This window comes from Sus scrofa, chromosome 15 (genome assembly GCF_054392235.1).
Source record: "Sus scrofa isolate SSC_HxYL_T2T_F1_AM1 chromosome 15, Sscrofa_HxYL_maternal_Yorkshire_Landrace_v2.0, whole genome shotgun sequence".
NCBI classification, from domain to species: Eukaryota; Metazoa; Chordata; class Mammalia; order Artiodactyla; family Suidae; genus Sus; species Sus scrofa.
This window is the reverse complement of record NC_139397.1, coordinates 61,758,954-61,783,050: the sequence shown is the minus strand read 5'-3', so window position 1 is coordinate 61,783,050 and position 24,097 is coordinate 61,758,954. Positions and strand designations below refer to the sequence as shown.

Sequence of the window (24,097 nt, the reverse complement as noted above, 5' to 3'; positions counted from 1 at the left end):
CTGGGGGAGGATTGGGGGAGGGGGTGCGTGGAGAAGACTGCCAGACTCTGCCCCTTAAAGTTGGGGACTGGCAGAAGCGGCACAGCAGTCCGGAGAAAGTGTGGCTCATCTTAGAGCAGCTGCGGGTCCAGAGGAAAATCATAAGAAAGTGGGGAGGAGCGGGGTCAGGAGGAAGGAAGCAGAATGTCCAGAACTCTGCTGCGGCCCGCCGGGCTCAGACAGCTCCTACTGCTGTGGCTGCTGCTGCCCCACGCACCTGGGGCCGGGGTCGAGGCCAGGACCGTCCGGCCCGCGCCGCCCTGCCCCGCGGTCTGCGAGCCAATGCGCTGCCCCCCGCTGCCCTCCTGCTCCGCCGGGACTGCGCCAGTGCTTGACCGCTGCGGCTGCTGCCGCGTCTGCGCCGCGGCCGAGGGCGAGGCTTGCGGCGCCGCGCTCCGCCGGCCGTGCGCCCCGGGGCTGCAGTGCCTCGCGCCGCCCTCACCGCGGCTCCTTGGCAGCAGCGGGCTCGGTACCTGCCGCTGCCCGGCGGCGGGGGCCGCGGTGTGCGGCAGCGACGGGCGCACGTACCCCAACCTGTGCGCGCTCCGCGCCAGGAACCACGCTGCACGTCTCCGCGGCGGGCTCCCGGCGGTGCACGTGCATGAGGTGGACTGTGGGGACCCAGGTGAGCGGTCGACGCGCGCTCTCGGCGCCCTCTTGGCACTTTCTTAGGGAGCCTGTTCCAATCGCGTGGCCCAGCGCGGGCTCTTTCCTGCCGCATTGCCACAGGGATTCACCACCTCCTAGCTCCCAATTTTCTTCCTGCCTTACTTGTCTCGTTACCGGTTCCCAGGTAGTTGCTCCCCGATTTCCTCCCTATAGGTGTTGCCTGTCGCCTTCCCTTTAAAATTACTTTCCAATCGGAATGACAGGTCTGGTTCCCTCAAGGCGCTGTCTCACGGGAACGCAGTGAAAATACAGAGGGAGACCGAAGAGAGGAAGGGGAGGGAAAGGGGAGGGAGAAGAGAGGCAGAGAAGTTTGAGAGATGACCCCTGATGCAGTCAGGCAGCGAGGGTGTCCCCCGCCCCAAGAACGGAGCGTCTCTTCACAGGGACCAGAAGCGCGGGCTGGCTCAGGAGCAAGTACAACTTCATCGCAGAGGTGGTGGAGAAGGTGGCGCCGTCGGTGGTCCACTTACAGCTGTTCAGCAGGTAAAGGAGGCCAAGGGAGACGTCAACTCCTTGGGTTGTTTCCCAGCGTCTTCCTGCTCCAGGCCCGACTCTACCGCTCTTCCAGCACTGTTTAGTCCTAAAAACCCCGCTGTGAGGAAATCCAGCGGCTCCAAGAGGTTGAATTGCCCGTTAGTTGTTAGTCGTTTAGCCAAAGGGCGGAGGCACAGAGATTCTGACTTTCAAATCGAGGCAACCCCTCTCCTTCAAATTCAAGGTCAGATATTAGTGATAGAGGGCCTCTTGATGGTACTCTTGCTCGGCCTCTTCTTTTTCGTGGAGGGAATCCCAGAACCAGCGAGCAAGAGGAATTTGTCCTATGTCACAAGGCGGATTAGGAGAGGAACCCACGCTGGAACCAGACTTCTTTAACTCCCTCCCTGCCTGGGTGCTGGATAATGTTGCCCTAGGTCCACTTTTGTCCCCAGTATGACCATCAGGTTAGTTTTCCTTGAAGCAGAGGGCTGTGGCTCTGACCTGCTTTCACGAAGAGGGTATCCCTGGAATTCCTGCTTTGGTGCAGTGAGTTAATGATCTCTCATCCGGGTGGAGGTGCTGGTTCCATGCCTGGCCAGGTGCACTGGGTAAAAGATCCCACTTGCTGCAGCTGTGGCGGGTGTGGGTCTCCCAATTGAATTAGATCCCTGGCCCTGGAAGGAGATGGCTGAAAAATAAGAAGCGGGTGTTCCTAGAAAAAGAGAGTTGGAATCAGCTTTCAGTCCTGTTTCCAAGACGTGGCCAGGGCACTGATATACCAAGTGAAGTTACACATGGAGAGAATGGAAACAGGGAAAAGTAAAATGTCTGAGGAAGCAGTGGTGGAAGAATGTTGGCTAAATGAGAGGTTCCTGTGCTTCCAGACTGCGCTGGATGCTGTGATGTTCCCACCCTCTGATTATGCTGTTGTCTTGCCGAGACAGGTCACCTCTCAGCAACAAGGATGTCCCTGCGTCCAGTGCCTCTGGGTTCATAGTGTCTGAGGATGGGCTCATTGTTACTAATGCCCATGTCCTCACCAACCGGCATCGGATCCAGGTAGAGCTCCAGAATGGGGTCCAGTATGAAGCCACTGTCAAAGACATTGACCATAAATTGGATCTTGCCTTGATTAAGATTGAGCCAAAGGTAAGTCTGTGTATTTGGAGATTTTCATTAATTTGCTGATTATTTTCTTCCTCAACCCTACTGCACATCTTTTCTCCCTGGAAAATGCTTTATTTACTTCTTTTTCTAGTTTCCTTTCTTTCTGTTCTTTACCCCTTCTATTGTTTATTTTCTTTCTTTTTCTTTTTTTTTTGGGGGGGGCTGCACCCATGACATATGGAAGTTCTCGGGCCAAGGAATGAATCTGAGCTAAAGCTGTCACTTATGCCAAATGCTTTAACCCACCTCACCAGGCCAGGAGGTGAACCCTCACCTCTGCAGTGACCCAAGCCTCTGCAGTTGGATTCTTAACCCACTGTGCCACAGCAGGAACTCCTATTCTTTATTTTCTTCTATGCCAGTCTGTACACTCCTGACAATTTCTATGAACTACACAGCTGTCTTTTTTCTCCTTCATCTCCTTTTACAACAGATGCTGCTTCTGGAAAACTTATTTCTCTGCTTGTCCTAGAACACCAGGAATGAGTGTCATGGATTCAAAGTTGCTAAGGAGTGCTTTGAGTTCTTGGCTCTACAGAGTTGTCTACACTCCAGCAGCACTGATATTATCTGAGAATTTATTTTAGAAATACAGAATCTCAGGGGAGTTCTCTGGTGGTCTAGTGATCAGGATTTGGCACTTTCACTGCTTCGCCTAGGGTTCAATCCCTGGTCTGGGAACTGAGATCCCATATCAAGGTGCTGCTTGCTGTGGCAGAGAGAGAGGGAGAGATATAGGATCCTGGATCCTACGCAAAGTTTACCAGATCAGAATCTGCCCTTTAGTATGATCCCTGGGAGATCCATGTGTACATTCAAGAAAAGCACTGCTTTGGGTAATCTCTGTGTGTGGCTTATTACTTTGTAAACTTTTGAGCTAGAATGGTCCTAAGGAAATTGCTAATGTGGGTTTATGTTCACCAGTTACTTCACTGGTGGTTTACTTATCGTAAATTCTACAAGCAATAATTTTATTTATTTATTTATTTGTTTTAAGGCTGCACCTGAAGCATATGGATGTTCCCAGGCTAGGGGTCGAATCAGAACTGTAGCTGCTGGCCTACGCCACAGCTACAGCAACTCGGGACCTACACCACAGCTCATGGCAACACTGGATCCTTAACACAGTGAGTGGGGTCAGGGACCGAACTCAAGTCCTCATGGATACTAGTCAGGTTCGCTATCGCTGAGCCATGACGGGAACTCCCAAGCAATAATTTTAGATTTTGGTGATGATTCTGATCATCTTAACAACTGAGAATTTGGAGTTCCCACTGTGGTGCAATGGGTTAAGGACCTTGCACAGCCTCAGCTGTGGTATAGGTCACAGCTGTGGCTTGGAGTCGACCCCTGGCCTAGGAAGTTCCATATGCCTCAGATGGGGCAGAAAAAGAAAAAACAAAAATGAAAACAGGAGTTGCCGTTATGACTCGGTGAGTTACGAACCTGACATAGAGTCAGTGAGGATGCTGGTTCAATCCCTGGTCTCGCTCAGTGGGTTAAGGATCCAGTGTTGCCATGGCTATGGCATAGGCCTGCTGCTTTGGCTCCAATTAGGTCCCTAGCCTGGGAACTTCCATATGCCCGATAATGTGGCTGTAAGAAAAAAAAACAACAAAAAACCAAAACCAAAAATGAGTGAGAGTGGCAGCTGGAATTTAAGGACGAAGCCTTAGGCCTTCCTTGAGTTGTGAAACCTAAGTGGGCAATTCTTAGATTATAAGTAGGTGACTCCTGGATTACAAGTGCCCAAAGGGAAGAAACTGTGTCATAAATGTGTTGTACACAAACACTGATTGTTTCTGTTCTTGATTGGTCTACCCCATCCCTCCTCACCCCATGCAGACTGACCTTCCTGTATTGCTGCTGGGAAAGTCATCTGACCTGCGAGCTGGCGAGTTCGTGGTGGCCTTGGGAAGCCCATTTTCTCTGCAGAACACAGTGACCGCGGGAATTGTCAGCACGACACAGCGAGGAGGCAAAGAGTTGGGGCTGAAGGATTCAGACATGGACTATATTCAGACTGATGCCATAATTAACGTGAGTCACATGGGAGTGGTGGTGGGGGGAATGTCCTCAGCCCATAAGATGCTGGCAGTGCAGTGAGAAGAATGCTTTAAAAATTTTTTTTTAATTTAATTTTTTTATTAAAGTTCAGTTGACTTACATTGTTCTGTCATGTTGTGCTGTACAGCAAAGTGATCCAGTCATACATATACATATATATACTTTTTTTTTTTTTTGGCTTTTTAGGGCCACACCTGCGGCATATGGAAGTTCCCAGGCTAGGGGTCCAATTGGAGCTGCAGCTGCTGGCCTATGCCACAGCCATAGTAACACCAGATCTGAGCTGCATCTTCAACCTATACCACAGCCCACCACAATGCCAGATCCTTAACCCACTGAGCAAGGCCAGGGATCAAGCCTGCATCCTTATGGATCCTAGTCAGGTTACCACTATATACATTCTTTTTCTCATATTATCTTCTATCACGGTCTATCCCAAGTGACTGGATATAGTTCCCTGTGCTATGCAGTAGGACCTCATTGCTTATCCATTTTAAATGGAATAGTTTGCATCTACCAACCCCCAAATCCCCACCACTATGGAAAACAGTATGGAAGTTCCTCAGAACACCGAACATAGGGGCCTTCTCTTCCCTTGGCTTTTAGGGATGTCTTGAGTTCAATTCTATCCTCCGGAGAGGGTAGGCGCGCCACACTGTTAAGAGTTCAGCCTGCTTGATGTGATATCGGTGGTCTCTTAAGGCCTGTCATAGAAGTCACTCCTACTGCAGGAGGTGGTGGTCTTCTTGCTGTTCTTTTCAGTAAAACAACACCAACTTCGGAATTCTGCATCAACGTCAGAATTCAGACTTGACCATGATGGGAATACACCTTTGCCTGCCCTGTGGGAACAGGGGCTCATGAGGGCGGGCTGCTCTGGGTAAACCTCTTTAGGAACTATGTATATGTGATGAGGAGACAAGCACTGACGGCTTTTTCAATTCTGTCTTCAGCATGGGAATTCCGGGGGGCCGCTGGTGAACCTGGTAAGTGGCCGCTTTCCTTGCTGCTTCATGCCTTTTCCTAACTTTCAAAGACTTGACAAATTCCGTGATACAGACTGGGGTGTTGCTCTTGTGTAGAGAGTTGTAGCACCATGCTTTTTTCTATGATTGTATTTTCAGTAAAGGGTTAGGAAAAAAATTGAAGATCTGTGATGGATTTGTCATCCTGGCGTGTGATCTCCCTTAGCTGCAGGCACCAGGGTTTCCTTACAGCTACTCACGTCTTTTCACTATGCTTTCTGCTTTCCCTGGCAACCTAACAATATCTAACCTGGTACTCAGGTTCTGTCAAATGTCAGCTGTCCTATGTAATGTGTATCCTTGGAAATCCCCTGCTGATGCATATGAAGAAATAACCCGCATCCCCAAATGCTAAGTTAGTGTCGACCTGCTTCGAGAGGATAGAAAAGCCACAGCAAGAATCTATTTCTCAGAGTTCCTGCTGTGGTGCAGCATCTCTGGAGTGCTGAGACACAGGTTCATCCCTAGCCTGGCACAGTGGGTTAAGGATTCAGTGTTGCCGCCGCCTGGAGAACTCCCATGCTGCGAGGCGGCCAAAAAAGAAAAAAAAAAAGAAGAATATATTCTCTAGCAATTATTTCATTCTTAAATTTTATTCTGGGGACAGGGCCATGGTTTTTAGTTGCTCGAATACATGTGCCAACATGATGGTGCAGTGCTGTTTGATACACAGTCTCTGATCTGCTCTCTGAGTCCTTTTGAGCGGATTGGTTTTGGTTCCTCTTTACGTACTATTCTTGCTTGTAGGAGGATGAATTGGGTGTGAAATTATGGCGCTCTTTTTTTATTTTGGCCATACGCATGGCATGTGGAATTTCCTGGGCCATGGATCAACCTGTGCCATGGCAGCAACCTGAGACACTGCAATGATAAAGCTGGATCCTTAACCCATTGCACCACAAGGGAACTCCTCGAGTGGTTTTTACTCCTAACATTGCATGTGATTTTTCTTTTCTTTTATTTATTTTATTTTTTTGCTGCACTTGCAGCATGTGGAGATTACCAGGCCACAGCTGTGACCTAGGCTGGATCCTTTAACCTACAGCACCCTTGTGCCTCCGAGACTCCACAGTGCCTCTGCAGTGACCTGAGCTCCTGCAGCTGAGTTCTTAACCTGGTTTGCCACAGAGGGAACTCTGCATGTGATTTTTGTGCCTGCTTTTTCTACAATGGACAATGCGGTTTACTGCAGCAGGGATGGAATGCAGAATTTTAAGCCATACTCCAGACCTATTGAATTATAATCTGTATTTTTATGTGATCAGAAGTCTCTTTCCTAAGTCTTTCCATTATCTAACGGATAATGCAATGCACAAAAAGGAAAGTGTTTCCCACTTGTATAGCTTTGTTCCCAAGGTCAATTTGCTAAATCTCCTAAATAGTTTTATTGAAGTGTTGCTGAAAGTCTACAGCTTTTTCTTTTTTCCACATTTATTTTTAGTTTCATTTGAGGAATGTAATGGCACCTACTCCCTGTCCTCATATCTGTGTTGTAACACAAACTGTAGTTTACTCTGAAAATTGATTTTTTTCTTCTTCTTTTTTGGCCACCCCTTGGGGCATATGCAGATCCAAGCTGCAGTTACAACATAAGCCACAGCTGTGGCAATGCCCGATCCTTAACTCATTGTGTTGAGCAGGGGATCAAACCCACACCCAGCATTCCCAAGACTCGGCAGATCCTTTTGCACCACAATGGGAACTCCATGCAAATCAGTGTAATTTTGGCCAAGAAAAAAAAAAAATGAGCTCAAAGAGTTCCTGCCGAGGTGCAGTGGGTTAAGAATCTGACTGCAGTGGTGAGGCAGAAGTGTGGGTTCAATCCCTGGCAGAGTGGGATTAAAAGATCCAATGTTACTGAGGATTCTGTCCCTAGCCCAGGAACTTCCATTTGCCATGGGTGCGGCCATTAAAAAAAAAGAAAAAAAGAAGGCTCAAGATTAAAATCCAGAATTCCTCAGCAGGAATTTGCACTGTATGTGTGTAGGTCCCCTCTGCTAATGTAACACTGTTTGGCCTCTAAGATGACCCTAAGTGATAAGCTTCTCTCCTTCCTCTGCTTGTTTTAAGGCTGCACAATGGTGAATGGTGTCTGAATGGTGTCTCTTCTCTTATCAGGATGGTGACGTGATTGGCATAAATACACTGAAGGTAACAGCAGGAATCTCCTTTGCGATTCCCTCTGATCGTATTCGACAGTTCTTGGCAGAATTCCACGAGCGCCAGCTGAAAGGTAAGGGGAGTTAGGACTTTTCTTCCCCTCCTGTGCCCTGGAGGAACTTTCCAAGGATGGAGGCACCACTGTGCTGGAGACCATCCTTTGAGTTGCATAGAAAAGAGTCACTGGTACCCAGCTCCTTTCCTGGTCCCGGCAGCCATACTGGGGAATGAGATGCAAAACCAGGTGTGAGTTGTGCCCAGACACCTTTGGATGAACTATTTTGGAAAGGAAAGCCCTGGGCTGGAGCTGGGGAGGTGGATGGGAGAAGGGCGTGGGCTCATGACAAAGGTTCTCTGAATCCTGTTCATTTGGGCTGACAGCCTGAAAGGACAGCTGTCATCGTAAGATATTCTGTGACTTGGGTGTCTTTTAAACTCTGCCTAAGAAAAAGATTTGTTGTAACGCAGTATAATTTTCCTTTCCAGGAAAGGCTCTTTCACAGAAGAAATATCTGGGTCTGCGCATGCTGCCCCTCACTATGAAGTAAGTGGGGGTTTGAATATCTCTAGGTGGTTTTTCAGAAGCAAAAGATATAGGTAGAGGAGTTCCCGGTGTGGCTCAGTGGTTAACGAATCTGACTAACATCCATGAGGACACAGGCTTGATCCCTGGCCTTGTTCAGTGGGATAAGGATCTGGCATTGCTGTGGGCTGTGGTGTAGGTTGCAGATGTGGGTTGAATCCTGCGTTGCTGTGGCTCTGGTGTAGGCTGGTGGCTACAGCTCCGAATGGACCCCTAGCCTGGGAACCTCCATATGCCGTGGGTGCAGCCCTAAAAAGCAAAAAAAAAAAAAAAAAAAAAGATATGGTTAGAGAGTCTTAACGAGGAAGGGACAGCATTTGGACAACAGCTGACTCCTCTTGTGACCACAAGCCCTGCTTGTCCCAGGGCAGGTATCTGCCTTTGCCTTCACCATATTTTTCAGCAGTTCCTTTCACTGTAGTTATGTTTTATTTTTTAAATTTATTTAAAAATTTTTACTACTTTTTTGGCCATGCTCATGGCATGGGGAAGTTCCTGGGCCAGGAATTGAACCCTCATCACTTCAGTGACCTGAACCAAAGCAGTGACCATGTTGGGCTCTTAACCGCTAAGCTGCCAGGGAACTCCCTGAACTTTAATAATGTCCGATGGTTCTAGGCTTTGGCACAAGGAATCAGACCACCCCCAGGGAAGAGGATTGTGAACACTGGATGGAACCCTTGTCCCTCGTGTGTGAGCCTTTAGCAGAGCAGCCAGAGTAACCACTGGAAGCTGGCAGGCGAACAGGGCTCTGGGGATTAATTAATTCTCAACCTCATGGGAAAATTCTTCTCACTTTTTTTAGCCTTCTTCAAGATATGAAAAGGCAAGATCCAGATTTCCCTGATGTGAGTTCCGGGGTTTTTGTATATGAGGTGATTCAAGGAACAGCTGCTGAAAGGTAAGAGCTCAGGACTTCACCCAGCCGCTCTTGTTCTCACTAGATGTGCCCATGGCAAACATGTGCAGGACCTTGATAGGTGCTGTGCAGGACAGTGGCCCTTACTTACCCCCATGAGGCTATGGCTCTTGTGACTGAGGAACTGCAGTTGGAAATACTTTGTAATTTTAATATTATTTAAATTAAAAAACTAGAAGCAATGTAAAATGTTTTCCCATAAAACACACCTTTTCTTTCCTTCCTTCCTTCCTTCCTTCCTTCCCCTCTTTCTTTCTTTCTTTCTTCCTTTCTTTCTTTCTTTCTTTCTTTCTTTCTTTCTTTCTTTCTTTCTTTCTTTCGTTTTTGGAAGACTATGTTTCAGTTTATTTTTTTTATTTTATTTTTTTTGTCTTTTTGCCATTTCTTGGGCTGTTCCCGCGGCATATGGAGGCGCCCAGGCTAGGGGTCCAATTGGAGCTGTAGTTGCCAGCCTATGCCAGAGCCACAGCAATGCAGGATCCGAGCCGCGTCTGCAACCTACACCACAGCTCACAGCAATGCCGGATCTGTAACCCACTGAGCAAGGGCAGGGATCGAACCCGCAACCTCATGGTTCCTAGTCGGATTCGTTAACCACTGCGCCACGATGGGAACTCCTATGTTTCAGTTTAATGACTGCACTGTGTAAGAGATTATCATTGGGGAGTTCCTATTGTGCCATAGCTGTAACAAACCCGACTAGGATCCATGAGGATGTGGGTTTGATTCCTGGCCTTGCTCAGTGGGTTAAGGATCCAGCGTTGCCATGAGCTGTGGTGTAGGTTTTAGATGTGGCTTGGATCCTGCATTGCTATGGCTGTGGTGTAGGCCAGTAGCTGTAGTTCTGATTCAACCCCTAGCCTGGGAATTTCCCTATGCCACTGGTGTGGCCCTAAAAAAAAGAGAGAGAGATATTATCATTGGGTAGTAGCATTATTGGGCCTGTTCTCTTTCTAGAGGATTTCAAAGACTTAGAATGTAAAATATCTACTAACAGTTATGAAAATATCACATGGTAAAATGATATACATATATATTTTTTTCTTGGTTGTGTCTGTGGCATTTAGAAGTTTCCAGGCCAGGGACTGAACCCACGCCACAGCAGCAACCTGAGCCACAGCAGTGACAATGCTGGATCCTTAAATTCCTGTGCCGTAAGAGAACTCCTTAAATGACATTTTATATGCAGTTAAATAAGAGATATTATTAAAATTAGTTTCATCTGTTTACATTTATTTATTTTTTTTTTTTTGCTTTTTAGGGCTGCACACACAGCAGCATATGGAAGTTCCCAGGTTAGGGGTTGAATTGGAGCTGCAGTTGGAGCCTACACCAGAGCCACAGCAACCCAGGATCAGAGCCTCATCTTCAACCTACACCACAGCTCATGGGAATGCCAGAGCCTTAACCCTCTGAGCGAGGCCAGGGATCAAACCCGAATCCTCAGGTATACTAGTCAGGTTCATTACCATTGAGCCACAACAGGAGCTCTCCGTTTAAAAAATTTTAAAAAGATATTTTTTTAGCTGTGCCCGAGGCATGAGAAAGTTCCTGGGCCAGGGTGCGAACCCTCTCCATAGCAGCAAACTGAGCCACAGCAGTGACAACATCCACTAGGCCACCAGGTAACTCCAAAAAAAAAAAATTTTTTTAATGTGGCTACCAGAGATTTTTAAAATTACATGTGTTGCTTTGCCTTACATGTCCATTGAAGTGCTGATTTAGACTTGTATGTGCTTATAAGGTTTTTTTTTGTTTTTTTTTTTTTAAGAGGATGTTTCTCTTCAGCTTCCAAATTCATGATATGAGTTCACAACATAAGTTTAATTTTGCTAGGAATTCCCAAATCTACTCTTCTGCTACCTTAGTTATCAAGAATCAGAGGAATCCCGAGGGTTAGAAGTTTAAGGACACATTTTAGCTACTTTAAAACACCTTTTTCTTTTAATTCTGGATGACAGCATCGAAGGCCAGCACCAAACAAACAAGTAAATAAAGTAACTTGCCAGTGACAATTTTGAGACATTTATGGTAACTGCTGAGGGAAAATGTGGCTTGTCCTACAATTATTCTCCAGGGTCTCTCTCTTATACATCTGACTTATCTCTCTCTCACTATTTGTTTTTCAAGAGCTCAACAATCTGCTTAGATTATGGCAGCTCTTAGGAGGGGAAGAATCCATAGGCTCCTAACTGTTCAGAATAGCTGAGTGTTAGACCTCTTGTTACTAAATTTGGCTGGTCATCGTCTTTTCTAGTCTTCCTTGGTTCCTGCCCTCCCCCCACCCCCCCACCCCACACTTATTTTTAACTTCTGGTTCAAGGCCAAAGCTATTTCTTTCAGCTCTTCAAGTCCTTGCTTCTCAAAACATGATCTATAGACCCACAGCAACAGCATCAGCTAGAGCTCCAGAGAAATGTAGAATGACAGGCCTGATACTGGAGACACTGAATCAGAATCTGCTCCTTTTTTTTTTTTTTTTTTTCCTTTTCTTTTTATAGCCCTACCTTCGGCACATGGAAGTTCCCAAGCTAGGGGATGAATTGGAGCTGTAGCTGCCAGCCTACAGCAATGCTGGATGGGAGCCGCATCTGCAAGCTATGCTGCAGCTTGTGGCAATGCTGGATCCTTAACCCACTGAATGAGGCCAGAGATCGAACCTGAATGTTCATAGATACGATGTTGGGTTCTTAACCCACTGAGCCACAATGGCAACTCCTGAATCTGCTTTTTAAACAAGCTCTTCGGGGGATTTGCATGCACATTAAAACGTGAGCATTACTGCCTGCTTCAAGTCGCTGAGAAACCACAAATCATTCTGGCCTCACCCACGTACCTCTAATGATAATGATAATAATTCCAGTAATACCAGCTGCCATTTATTGACCACGTACTGTGTCAGGCATCATTTTAAGGGTTTTACATACTTGTTTGGGCCGCCAATAATTTCGGGATGTAGGTGTTATTTTACAGAGAAGCAGATGTGCGGAGAGGTTAACTACCTTGAAGATTACACAGTAAGTCAGAGGGCAGATGTGGAGCCTAGGTCAGCCCAGGTATTATCCTGCTCTTGTGGCTGCTTTTCTTATTTCTGAGAGACAGAGAGGGGTTGGCAGGATGATGGGTTTTCAAGCCTTAAAGACCCAGGATCAAATCCTATTTCTGCCTCTTACAAATTGCAGGACACAGGGAAGGTGTTTTAGCTGGGCTCAGCCCCACCTCCTCCTATTTGGTGCACAGTTTGCCTTCAGTAATACTTTGCAGTTTTTGTTCTCTTTTTCTACTCCCAGAACTACTATGAATTAAATTCTGGGTACACTGTCCCAGGTATCTTCCAGATCTTTCTGTTCTGCAGGCTTCCCCTGCTTTTAGCTTCACCCTTAAACTTTTTCTCATATCCACTTGCTTTAAATTCACTCCTCCCCCCTATAAAAAATAAACACCACCTATCCTAGTAATACTCCTACCTTATCATTCTTCCTTGGGCTTCCCATTTCTGTTAAGTGGTATCTCCTGGAGTCATTTCATTTCACTTCCCGTCTATTTCTGACTTTAAGAAAAATTATCGGCATGGTTCTGTATTTATTGGCAGTGTCTGGGTCTGGGGCAGGTTTTTGTTTCTAGAATATATATTCTATGTGAAGCAAATATGCTGGAGGCTGAATAGAATCCCAACTTGGAGGAAAAGGAACCGAGAACCAAAATCTCAAATATTTAGACTTTGGCCACTGTTTTCTTTTCTTTTTTTCTTTTCTGGCTGCCCAGCTACATACAGAGTTCCCAGGCCAGGGATCAGAGATCCGAGCCGCAGTTGCAACCTACAATGCACTTGTGGCAATACTGGATTCTTAACCCACTGTGTCTGGCCTGGGATTGAACCTTCGTCGCAGCACTCTCAAGATGCCACTGATCCTTCTGTGCCACAGTGGGAACTCCTAGTGACTAGTTTTTGATTTACTGCAAGAGGCTTCTGTAGTGCAGCTCAACATACCCTCCAGTTCCATAAACTATAGGTTGAAATGGGGCGAGGAGGTGGGCTGTCAACATCAAACTGGTCAGAATGTTAACTGTCTGGGGAGAAATATATGTATTGCTTGGACTTTTCAAGTTTCCTGGTAAGACCAAGAGTATGCTGCAGGTTAAGTGAGGTCAGGGAAGAATAGAAATCAAAAGCTAAACTCCCTTCCAAACCAAATCCAATGTACGGAAGGAGTAAACTTCTTCTTCTTCTTCTTTTTTTTTTTTTTTGCTTTTTAGGGCCAAACCTGGGGCATATGGAAATTCCCAGGCTAGGGGTGGAATTGGAGCTACAGCTACAGGCCTATACCACAGCCACAGCAACCCCAGATCCGAGCTGTGTCTGCAAGCTATGCTGCAACTCATGGCAATGCCGAATCCTTAACCCACTAAGTGGCACCAGGGATCGAACCCGCTTCCTCATGGATACTAGTGGGTTGATTACTGCTGAGCCACAATGGGAACTCCAGGAGTAAACTTCTTACACACAATTCCTGTAGAATATTAATTTTAGCGAGGCAACTGGCATTGTTTTCCTCCAGGTGACCTTGCAGCATATCTAAAACAGCCCTCATATTTGGAAGGATGGAGGCTGTTTCTGGTTCCCTGGCCTGCATATTTAATGCCAGAAAAATAATAGTGCCTTAAGAGATAGATATTAATATCTAGATGGGGGTAAGTGAAACTCTTATTATAGTTTCATGCTCCTTTTTTTTTCCCTCCCAGCTCTGGGTTGAGAGACCACGATGTAATTGTCAGCATAAATGGACAGCCAGTCAGCACCACCACCGATGTGATTGAAGCCGTTAAGGCCAATGATTTCCTTTCCATCCTGGTTCGTCGAAAGAGTCAAACTTTGATCCTGACAGTCACACCTGAAATAATCGATTAAGTGTCTTGAAAAAAAAAAAATGCATGCTTTAAAACACACACACACACACACACACACACACACAGGAATCATTAGGTTGGGGGTGTTTTGACTGCTGCTAAGAAGCCTTCCTAAGGCAAGTGAAAGGATATGGTGCCAGGAAGTCTGGGGAGCTGATAAAATTTTATTTAAAGACCGGAAACAACTGAAAACAGGCAGTTTCTAATTTAACCTTGACAGAAGGACACGTTAGCATTTTAAAACTTCTCTATAGCCACAAACTGGATGTGACACAAACATACACACAAAATTAGATCTACCTATTAAATATTAAGAAATACCCTGAACTCCAAGTGCAAAGAAATTCACATTTTTAATGACATTCCTTTACTTAATCAGGTTTTCAGGTTATATCACATTTGGCCAGGGCTTGTGAATAAAAGATGGGCTTTACCTAGAAGTCAAATGCAAACTGACGAATGCTGATTGGCACAGAGGAATATAATGATTCTCAGGGTATCATCTTGCAGTGGAAACAATTTTGGTCCCCATCGGTTTTTCTGCCTGTGAAGACCTCTTCTATAAAATAGAAACTTCAATAACTCACATATTTTAAGCTCTTTACTGAAGCTTTTCTTCCTGCAAACATTAATGATGAATGATTTTGAGTCTGAAAGCTGCCAGATTTTTTTTCTTCCTTGAAAGAAAATAGCTTTTGATGGGGTTTGTGAATATCCTTAAGCTTTTTTTTTTTGTCTTTTTAGGGCCGTACCTGCGGCATGTGGAGGTTCCCAGGCTAGGGGTGTAATCATCGGAGCTGCAGCTGCCTGTCTACACCACAGCTCACCGCAACGCTGGATCCTTAACCCACTGATTGAGGCCAGGGATCGAACCATTTAAACTCATGGTTCCTAGTGGGATTCGTTTCTGCTGTGCCATGACAAGAACTCCTTTTTTTTTTTTTTTTAAACTGTGATATGAAGCAGGATTTGTAGTTTAAAGTAGTATCTTATTTTGGGTAAGATTTTAATTTTAGTCTATTTTCCAGATTTTTCTTAGAAGTGAGTTTTTCTTTTTAAAAAGGGTATCCTTGAACTCTCTCAAGTTCTATGCAAAATTTTTTGTGTATATGCATTTTTCTGGGGAGAAGCTCCAGTTTCTTCATGACCCGTAACAATTTAAAAAATATGGCCTTACAGTATAAAGATTATAAATAAGGATCTATCAATTATTACTGTTATAAACAAGGTTAAGGTCAACATGGTACAGAATTTAAGACAGAACAGAATATTCTGTTCATTTTTAACATGAACCACTTAATAAGAACAGTGATCATATGAATCAAGGACAATAAAGCTGAAACTTTCAAGGAAACTTCATAATGACAGAGCTATTTTAACTGTGATTCTTGGTTTTACATCAACTATTATGAGACTGAATTTTAAGCAGTTCTACCTTGATTGTTTCTAGAATTTATAAGTTGCCCAAATAGCAGGCTCCTAGTTTGATTACTCACAAAATTCCCCTTTTCCTTTATATTTAACAGTTCTTTTCAACTCACACTGCAAACGATGTGAACTAAGTTTTTAAAACCACTTATAATGCAGACATTTTCTTTCTTTCTTTTTAGAGCCGCACCCATGGCATATGGAAGGTCGCAGGCTAGGGGTTGATTTGGAGCTACAGCCGCCGGCCTACACCACAGCCAGAGCAAGGCCAGATCCAAGCCACATCTTCAACCTACACCACAGCTCACAGCAACGCTGGATTCTTAGTCCACTGAGTGAGGCCAAGGATCGAACCTGCGTCCTCATGGATACTAATTGGGTTCGTTGCTGCTGAGCCATGACGGGACCCCTTCTTTTTTTTTAAATTTTATTTTATAGCTGCACCTGTGGCTTATGGAAACTCCTGGGCCAGGGACTGAATCTGAGCCACAGCTGTGACCTATTCGGTCACCTGAGCTGCTGCAGTCAGACTCATAACCCACTAAGCCAGAACACATTTTTATTCTTAGTGATTTGGTAATGTAAAATCTTGGCTGCTTTTTCCCTAGGACTAACTTCTGTTCCCACAGAGAGAGGGTTTTGGTATCATGCTTATTTTGACAGTGTGTTCCGTTTCTCTTTGCTCCCCAATAAGACATCCTAACTCTACCCAGAACTCAGTTAATACTATCCTTTAAGAGTGTTTTTCTTTCCAAGGGCATGAGGCTCCTTATCTAATCTTACCTAACCCTGAAGAACAGATTTAGTTACTTGTATGAAATCTTTTTTTCTTGGCTACACACATGGCATGTGGATGTTTCTGGCCCAGGGATCAAACCTGCGCCACAGCAGTGACAAGGCCAGATCCTTAACAGCATGGCTACTAGGGAACTCCCTGAAATCTTTTTTTTTTATCAGCCTACTAACATAGGCTCTCTAAACTGGTAAATCTTACTTTTTCAAGAGGAAAATGCTGCCAAGAGGATAGCTCATTAACCCAGACAAGTCTGATGCTGTTGGCTTTCAAAACATAGTTGGGATGAAGAAATTATTATACTGTACACATTGCCTCTCAGGCATCACCATAATGGTAAAACAATAGTTTTTTTTTTTTTAATAGGTTCATTTCAAACACCTAACTTTAAGCAAAACCAGTATCATTTTGAGTTTCACTCTACCTACTGAAAATACCCAAACAAGCATGCCAGGTTGGCAACATTTATTCTGCAGTTTAAATTCAGAAAGTCAGAATTTCAGTGTGTATTAAAAATCCATCACCACTTCTACTTCTGCTGCAGATTTCCGCAGGTTTCGCTTCAGATCTCTGCTGCATGATGACTCAGGGTCACAAAAGACATGAGGCTACAAACATCCACTTTGCTCATCCTGTTGGGGCCACTTGGTCCAAAGGACTGACGATGTAGCAATGCACACAAATAGAGTATGGAAACCCCTCTGCAGCTGATAAGTCAATCACTAGCCTTTATATTTCACGCATGCGGAAAGGTACATACTTGATACTCATTATACTGTTTGCATGTCATTTCTGGTCTGCAAGGTAAGTTTGGGTGCAATATCCATGGTCTGAAGAAGCCGTCTTAACAAACCCATTCCCTCCAAAGAGGGAAAGTAACGGCCAAGTCTGATGTGAAGGAAGGCTTTTTGAGCCTGGAGAGATGAATTCAGAAGACTTGGCCCTCTGGGCCATCAAAGCAGCTCTTTCTAGTAAACAGTGCACCAGTTACTGCCATCGCTTGGCATCAGCCCTCCAGTAATAAGCAAAATAAGGTCAACAAACCACCAAATCCCCAGTCCTCCAAGCGTCAAGAGCTTCCCTACTGCTGTGCCGGTGTGTCCCAGGCAGAAACGGTCCACGCCAAAGCATCCCAGGAAGAAAGAGTAGAGTAAGGTGGTTATGAAGTAGTGCCCGGTGTACCTAGACAAAGGGAATTAAGGGGAAGATGTTTACCTCGTGACTATGGAAACTCTTCAGAATTAGTGAATTTCATGTAAGTGAAAAGATGGTGAAGCAGTCCCTCTGAGAACTCTTACTCTGCTCCCCCCCAAAAGAAAATCTCTTGTTTGTCCAGAGTCTCAAAAGAACACTTGCAGAGTCCCCGTTGTTGGCTCGGCGGGTTAAGGACCCAATGTAGGGCCTGTGAGGAGGCAGTTTGGATCCCTGGCTCTGCTCAGTAGGTTAAGGATCCTGTGTTCCTGCAAGCTACAGCGTAGGTCACAGATGCGGCTCAGATCCAGTGCTGCCTTGGCTGTGGCTGTGGTGTAGGCTGGCAACTGCAGCTCCGATTTGACCCCTGTCCTGGGAACTTCCATATGCTGCAGGTGTGGCCGTGAAAAAAAGAAAGAGTATTTGTTAAGGTATGGAGGACCCAATAAGAACCAACACAGGGTTGGACTGGACAAGAAACTATCAAGCCCATTGGATGACAGACATTTTGGCAGGAGTGGAGTCTGCACCTTGTCAACCCACCCCCGGCTCTTTCCTGAGGCTGCAGTTCTGAATGTCACTCTCTAACAAAGTGTTACTTTTCTTTAAATGAATACTGATCTCCATATTCCTTTCCTGCTCTTCTGTGGCCCCTAAAAACTCTTCATAAGGACTTCTGTCTTCCAGACTTTGGTGACATTCAATTGCAGATGCTCCAATATCATCACTTAGCATAGACGCACACTCCCCACCAGCAAAATGATATAAGCAAACTCTGTGCCTTCAAGTAGAGTTTACAGAAATGACCCTGATTCTTTAAGTTTTGGATTCACTGGTTTGCAGGGAGAGAGGCCCACTCTTTTTGCCAAAAAATCCTTAGTCCTGAGATTTGAAGGCTATTTTCACAGGATTCAGGCCTATAGTAGGAACTGTGGAGCTAGATCATCTGGCCCAACCCCTTCATTTTACAGAGGAGGGGGACAGAGACACTAGGTACCCAAAGATCCTTGGCCAGTTGGTGAAAGAGATGTTTAGAATTTACAGTCTCAGAGTTTCCATTGTGGCTCAGCGGTAATGAATCCGACTATAGCATCCACAGGGATTTGGGTTCGATCCCTGGCTTCGCTCAGTGGGTTAAGGATCTGGTGTTGCCCTGAGCTGTGGTGTAGGTGGCAGACTCAGCTCGGATCCTGTGTTGCTGTGGCTGTGGTGTAGGCCGGCAGCTGCAGCTCCAATTGGACCCCTAGCCTGGGAACTTCCATATGCTGCAGGTACAGCCTTAAAAAAAGGCAAAGAAAAAACAAAATTTATAGTCTCTGGTCTCACACCCAGTTTCCTCCCTGCTATAACTACATTGCCCTTGTCCATGGAGTATGCACAGTAGTAATCATGTTACCCCTTTCACACTTAATGTAAAAGAAAAAGGCACATCAGGAGTTCCTGCTGTGGCACAGTGGGTTAAGGATCCGGTGCTGTCTCTGTGGCAGCATAGGTTTGATCCCCGGCTTGGCTCAGTGGGTTGAGGATCTGGTTGCTGCAGCTGTGGCATAGGCTGCACCTATAGCTCAGATCAGATCCCTGGCCTGGGAACTTCCATATGCCATCGGTGTGGCAAAAAGAAAAAGAAAAGAAAAAAAAAAAGGCCATATCAAGAGATGACAAAGGAAACAGCTCTCCTGTGGCCCCTAACTCCATCCAAGGACCAAGTGCTCCATTCAGAGTAACACTTACTTTATATATTTATTTTTTGGCGCCACACTTGAGCCAGAGCAGTGACTGGAGCCGCACCAGTGATAACCCTGGATACTTAATCCGCCAGCAGAGAACTCCCAGAGTAACACTTACTTTATACAAGGCTTGTTCTCTCGTAGGAAGGTCCTAGGACTGGCGCACTCGATTCCGTCGAGGGCCCGGCACTGAACGGAAGTGTGCTCCACATCACTGTAGGCCTGGCCACCGAACTGTGGGTAACAACCAAAACAAAATATGACACCAAACTCATCAGAGCAAGTAATGTGAGATATGTCTTTGTATGAATTAATACAAGCTGACTCGGGATGATAATTATTCTAACAAAAGTGGGGTAAAGCTGTGCTAATGAGCAAGGAATTTAGTGACATATTTCCAGTGATTTAAAATCAGCCCATCCTGGAGTTCCTGTCGTGACTTAGTGGAACCGCATCTAACTAGTGTCCTCTGAACCATGAGGACGCAGGTTCAATCCCTGGCCTCACTCAGTGGGTTAAGGATCCAGTGTTGCCCTGAGCTGTGGTATAGGTTGCAGATGCGGCTTGGATCTGTGTTGTAGCCAGAAGCTATAGCTTCGATTTGACCCCTAACCTGGGAACCTCCATGTGCCATAGGTGAGGCCCTAAAAAGACCAAAAAGAAAACAAACAAAACCCCCAGCCCATCCTAAATGTACATAGTTTTCAATAAACTCCTCTTTTTTTCCCCTTTCTTTATGACTGCCTCCTTTAATAATACAGTAATAAAAAAGTTTATAGTCAATTAACTGGGATTCAGAATAGATACACAATGCTTTGATTGTTCGATTTTACAGGAAAAAAGAACACATTACTGAGTATTTAAAAAGTCAACATAGGAGTTCCCGTCGTGGTGCAGTGGTTAACGAATCCAACTAGGAACCATGAGGTCGCGGGTTCGATCCCTGCCCTTGCTCAGTGGGTTAACGATCCGGCGTTGCCGTGAGCTGTGGTGTAGGTTGCAGACGCGGCTCGGATCCCGCGTTGCTGTGGCTCTGGCGTAGGCCTGGGGCTGCAGCTCCGATTCGACCCCTAGCCTGGGAACCTCCATATGCCGTGGGAGCGGCCCAAAGAAATAGCAAAAAAGACAAAAAAAAAAAAAAAAAAAAAAAAAAAGTCAACATATATTTGAGGTCTGTTTTATATATGTTAAAAATGAACATAATTAGGAAAGAACTCAGAGTATCAACTGACCCAGACTTTACTTAAATCATAAAAGTGTGACTTTAAGATATCTGTAGTACATCTCTAGTGTTAAGTTTAAATTCCAGCAAAAAAATTCAGAACAGGACCTCTGACCTGTTGTGTAAACTGAATTCTAGCAGAGAAACCACAGCTGTACATTCTCCACTGGCACCTTATTTATTTATTTTTGGCTCTGGGGCATGCAAAAGTTCCGGGGCCAGGGACTGAATCCATGCCACAGCTGTAACCAGAGCCACAGTAGTGACAACGCTGGATCTGAGCCACCAGAAAACTCAGACTGGCACCTTATTAAGTGCTTCACTACTATTTTTGCAGGAGCATTCTTCAAAGGGAAGGGGGTGGTTAATGAGAATACTTACTCCTCATACCCCTTCCCCTCCCCGCTACTCCGGGGGTTGGTGTGTGGGGGGGTGGATTCAGGTGCCTGAATACTGACAGTCCTCTAGGATTTCTGGGGGCAGTGACAGTGTGAGCACCTTGACAGATCAACCCAGGCTTTAATTAAAATGGGCAAAAGTAAGTGACCTCTGAACAGTGCTCATTCAAACTTTTATCAATAACTATCCATAGAAAAGGGAACCCTCCTACACTGTTGGTGAGAATGTATATTGGTGTAACCACTATGTAAAACAGTATGGAGGTGCCTCAAAAAAACCTAATAGAGCTACCATATGATCCAGCAACCCCACTCCTGGGCATCTACCCAGAAAAAAGCGTAATTTGAAAAAATAACATGCACTCCAATGTTCACTGCCACACTATTTACAATGGCCAAGACACAGAAGCAACATAAATGTCCATTAACAGAGGAGTGAATTAAGAAGATGTGGTACACATACACAGCAGGATATTATCCAGCATAAAAAAGAATGAGTTAATGCCATTTGCGGCAAGATGGAAGGACCTAGAGATTATCATACGAAGTGAAGTAAGTCAGACAGAGAAAGACAAACATCATATGCTATCACTTATGTGTGGAATATAAAAAAAAAAATGGTACAAATGAACTGATCTACAAAACAGAAACAGACTCACAGACCTCAAGAACATATGGTTACCAAAGGGGACAGATGGGGGCAGGGATAAATTGGGGGTTTGTATTTGGCATATTTATGCTACTGTATATGGGATGGATGGTCAACAGGGACCTAGTATATGGCACAGGCAACTCTACCCAGTTCTGTGATAACTTATATGGCAAAAGAATTTGAAAAAGAATGGCTATGTGTATAACTGAATCACTTTGTTGTACAGCAGAAATTATCAACATTGTAAATCAATAATACTTCAATAAACTAAAAAATGGAAAAAAGAAGACTGTTTCAAAGCTAGAAATTTTACAGAACTGAATTAATTACTATATAGAAAATCATTTTAACATAATACTTGCTTTAATGATTCTCACATGCAGCATCAGGTAACAAAGCCAGTTGATAACAAAATCTCACTGTATTGAAAATATTTCTTCACACCACTGCAGTAAGAGTGGCCTTTTTGGCCTTATTACTTTCAGGCTTATTCCCGAGTCTGATTTAGTACAAAGAATATTTTCCCAGAGTTCCCACTGTGGTGCAGTGGGCTAATGATCTGGCTTGTCTCTGTGGAGGGGCTGGTTAGACTCCTGGACCAGCGAAGTGGGTGTAGGTCATATATGCAGCTCAGATTCTGTCCCTAGCCTGGGAACTTCCATATGCCATGGTTACGGCCAAAAAAGCATTAAAAAAAAAAAAAAAAAAAAGAACCTTTTCCCATAATTCTCTTATACAGCTGACTACATTTTGATTTGCATTATGCAGCACAATATAATGGCATAATGGTGAGTCCAAAGTGGGGAGGAAGTACAGGGACTTCACCAGTTTTTGAAAGACTGACTAGGAAGTGTGCACCCAGCTTTAGTGATATTCTTAATGGAAATTAATGGATTCTTTCCATTTCAAGAGGCCACTGTTATAAAGCCTTCTCCTTGAATGCTATAACCTTCTACAAAGACATATACTGATAGACTCTATTTCCTAAGGATACAGCGAAAACTGCTTGTCTGGTGAAAAGAAAGGTTATTGGCAAGAGGAGCTTTGTGCCAGATGCATGTGTAACAAAGACACTGCTCAATCCATCCATCATCAGTTTTAGAAAGTGCATAAGCCTTTCTTTTGCTCTTTCAGGAAAGTACATGCCTTGAAGGACAGTCAAGGGTGACACTTTAGCTCCACATCTGTCGATCTCAATGGCCAAAGGAACGAAAGACAGGTGCGTCTTTGTACCTGGGTAGTTTGGGTCCAGAGACTGCTTCTTCCAGAGGAAACAAAATGTCTTATTCAGCAACTGACCCTGGCCATGCTGGAAATTTCCAGGAACAGTCTTTTACAAAATGAATTTTACAAAAGGGTAATTTCATAACCCTTACTTTTCAGTACTAGCACTTAGCCTGCACTGATTTGCTTATTAAAAAAACCGAAAAAACCTACCTTGAGACAACCATAACCAAGTTCCTGGGATGCTGTTGCATTTCCAACATGATCCACTGGGTCTTCACATTCTATAAATTCATCGGGTCTGTAAATCACCAGTAAGAGCATCACCATCATTAAGGTCTGTGCAATGGCTGGCTACAGGTATAGTATCGAAACAGGCGAGAGACATTTCCTCAAGTTTCTATCGTTTAATTTCATTCTGACTCTTCCCCAAGATGAGAGATCGTGTCAATTTGGCCGAAGCACAGCAGGTCTAATAGCCATTCAAAGGACCCTGTGCCTGAAGCAGGGGGGTGTTTCCGGTCCTATTTCTACACCGATTCTACTTCTGCCAAGGCTTCCTCTTTCTATGAGGCTATGGGGAGAAAAATTGAAGCCAAAGGATTCCCTGATCTCTCTGCCTTTCCCAAACGCCTTTGCTTATTTGACTCAAAAGATATGTTAAACTTTTTGACTTGTTTCTGCAATAGTAAGAATATTAATTTTTTTTTTTTTTTTTTAAAGAAAGTGCCTTGTAGGGACAAGTCATTTACTTTGTGTCTTGTGATGGAGTCTCCTCGGGTAAGGAGAGCAGGATAGAGAAGCCACAGCCTCGTACCCTTGTTGCGGCGGCTATATGATGTCACTCCTCCCTAGTTCTCTTTGGGGATCCCAGAGGATCTGTCACCTACACACAGGGTTTTCCCTGCGTGGATGAGAGGAGTAAGAGAAGCCTGTCATGATATTTACCTTCAGGTGGGGAGGGTCTGGGGAAAAAAGGCAGCTCCTCCCCCCCCCCCTCGCACAACACCCATGTATCCCAGGCCCCATCTCCATCTCCACCCGCCTCGACGACTGCTTACAGGTAAGAGCAAAGGATGACTGGAGATTGGGGGTCGCCATATTCCCAGCTCAAGGCGCCGGTGGAGCCCTCCAGCTGGGCGGCGCCTGCCGTTGTGAACTCGGGCTCCGCCGTGGTGTTGTGCGAGTGGCTCCGAGAGACACAATGCAGCAGAAGCAGATTCCCCAGCAGCAATGCCGCCTGGCCGCACAGGAGTAAGTAACTCACCGGGCAACCACCTAGAACCATCTTCCCGGGCCCAGTAGCTGAGACCCGGTATCTACCGAAACCCCAGGCCAGCACCGCCGACCTGAGCCCCTCCAGGTCAGGCCTCTCCGCGCAGCTCTGTTCCTCACCTCCATACAGCCAATGGGAACGTATCTTGACGCTCCGCCCAACCCCGCCAACC

General features: G+C 45.2%; 2 protein-coding genes across 4 annotated transcripts; one reads left to right on the top strand and one right to left on the bottom strand.

Annotated features, from left to right (window-relative positions):
• The first annotated feature begins 42 nt into the window (after positions 1 to 42).
• HTRA4 (HtrA serine peptidase 4) lies at positions 43 to 15,368 on the top strand. Of its 2 annotated transcripts, XM_021075121.2 has the most exons (9): positions 43 to 664; positions 1,092 to 1,191; positions 2,130 to 2,334; positions 4,198 to 4,392; positions 5,373 to 5,405; positions 7,563 to 7,677; positions 8,091 to 8,148; positions 8,993 to 9,088; positions 13,850 to 15,368. In XM_021075121.2, exons 1-9 carry the CDS (start codon positions 184 to 186, stop codon positions 14,013 to 14,015), a joined length of 1,449 nt encoding a protein of 482 aa, XP_020930780.2. In that variant the 5' UTR covers positions 43 to 183; the 3' UTR covers positions 14,016 to 15,368. The 2 variants fall into 2 exon arrangements, with proteins under 2 accessions (XP_020930780.2, XP_084857203.1); XM_085001077.1 differs by lacking the exon at positions 5,373 to 5,405.
• On the bottom strand, positions 14,159 to 24,059 carry TM2D2 (TM2 domain containing 2). Of its 2 annotated transcripts, none has more exon segments than NM_001244627.2 (4): positions 14,159 to 17,417; positions 19,272 to 19,387; positions 22,863 to 22,950; positions 23,711 to 24,059. In NM_001244627.2, coding segments are annotated over 4 exon segments (645 nt in total). In that variant the 5' UTR covers positions 23,938 to 24,059; the 3' UTR covers positions 14,159 to 17,203.
• Positions 24,060 to 24,097: the final 38 nt, after the last annotated feature.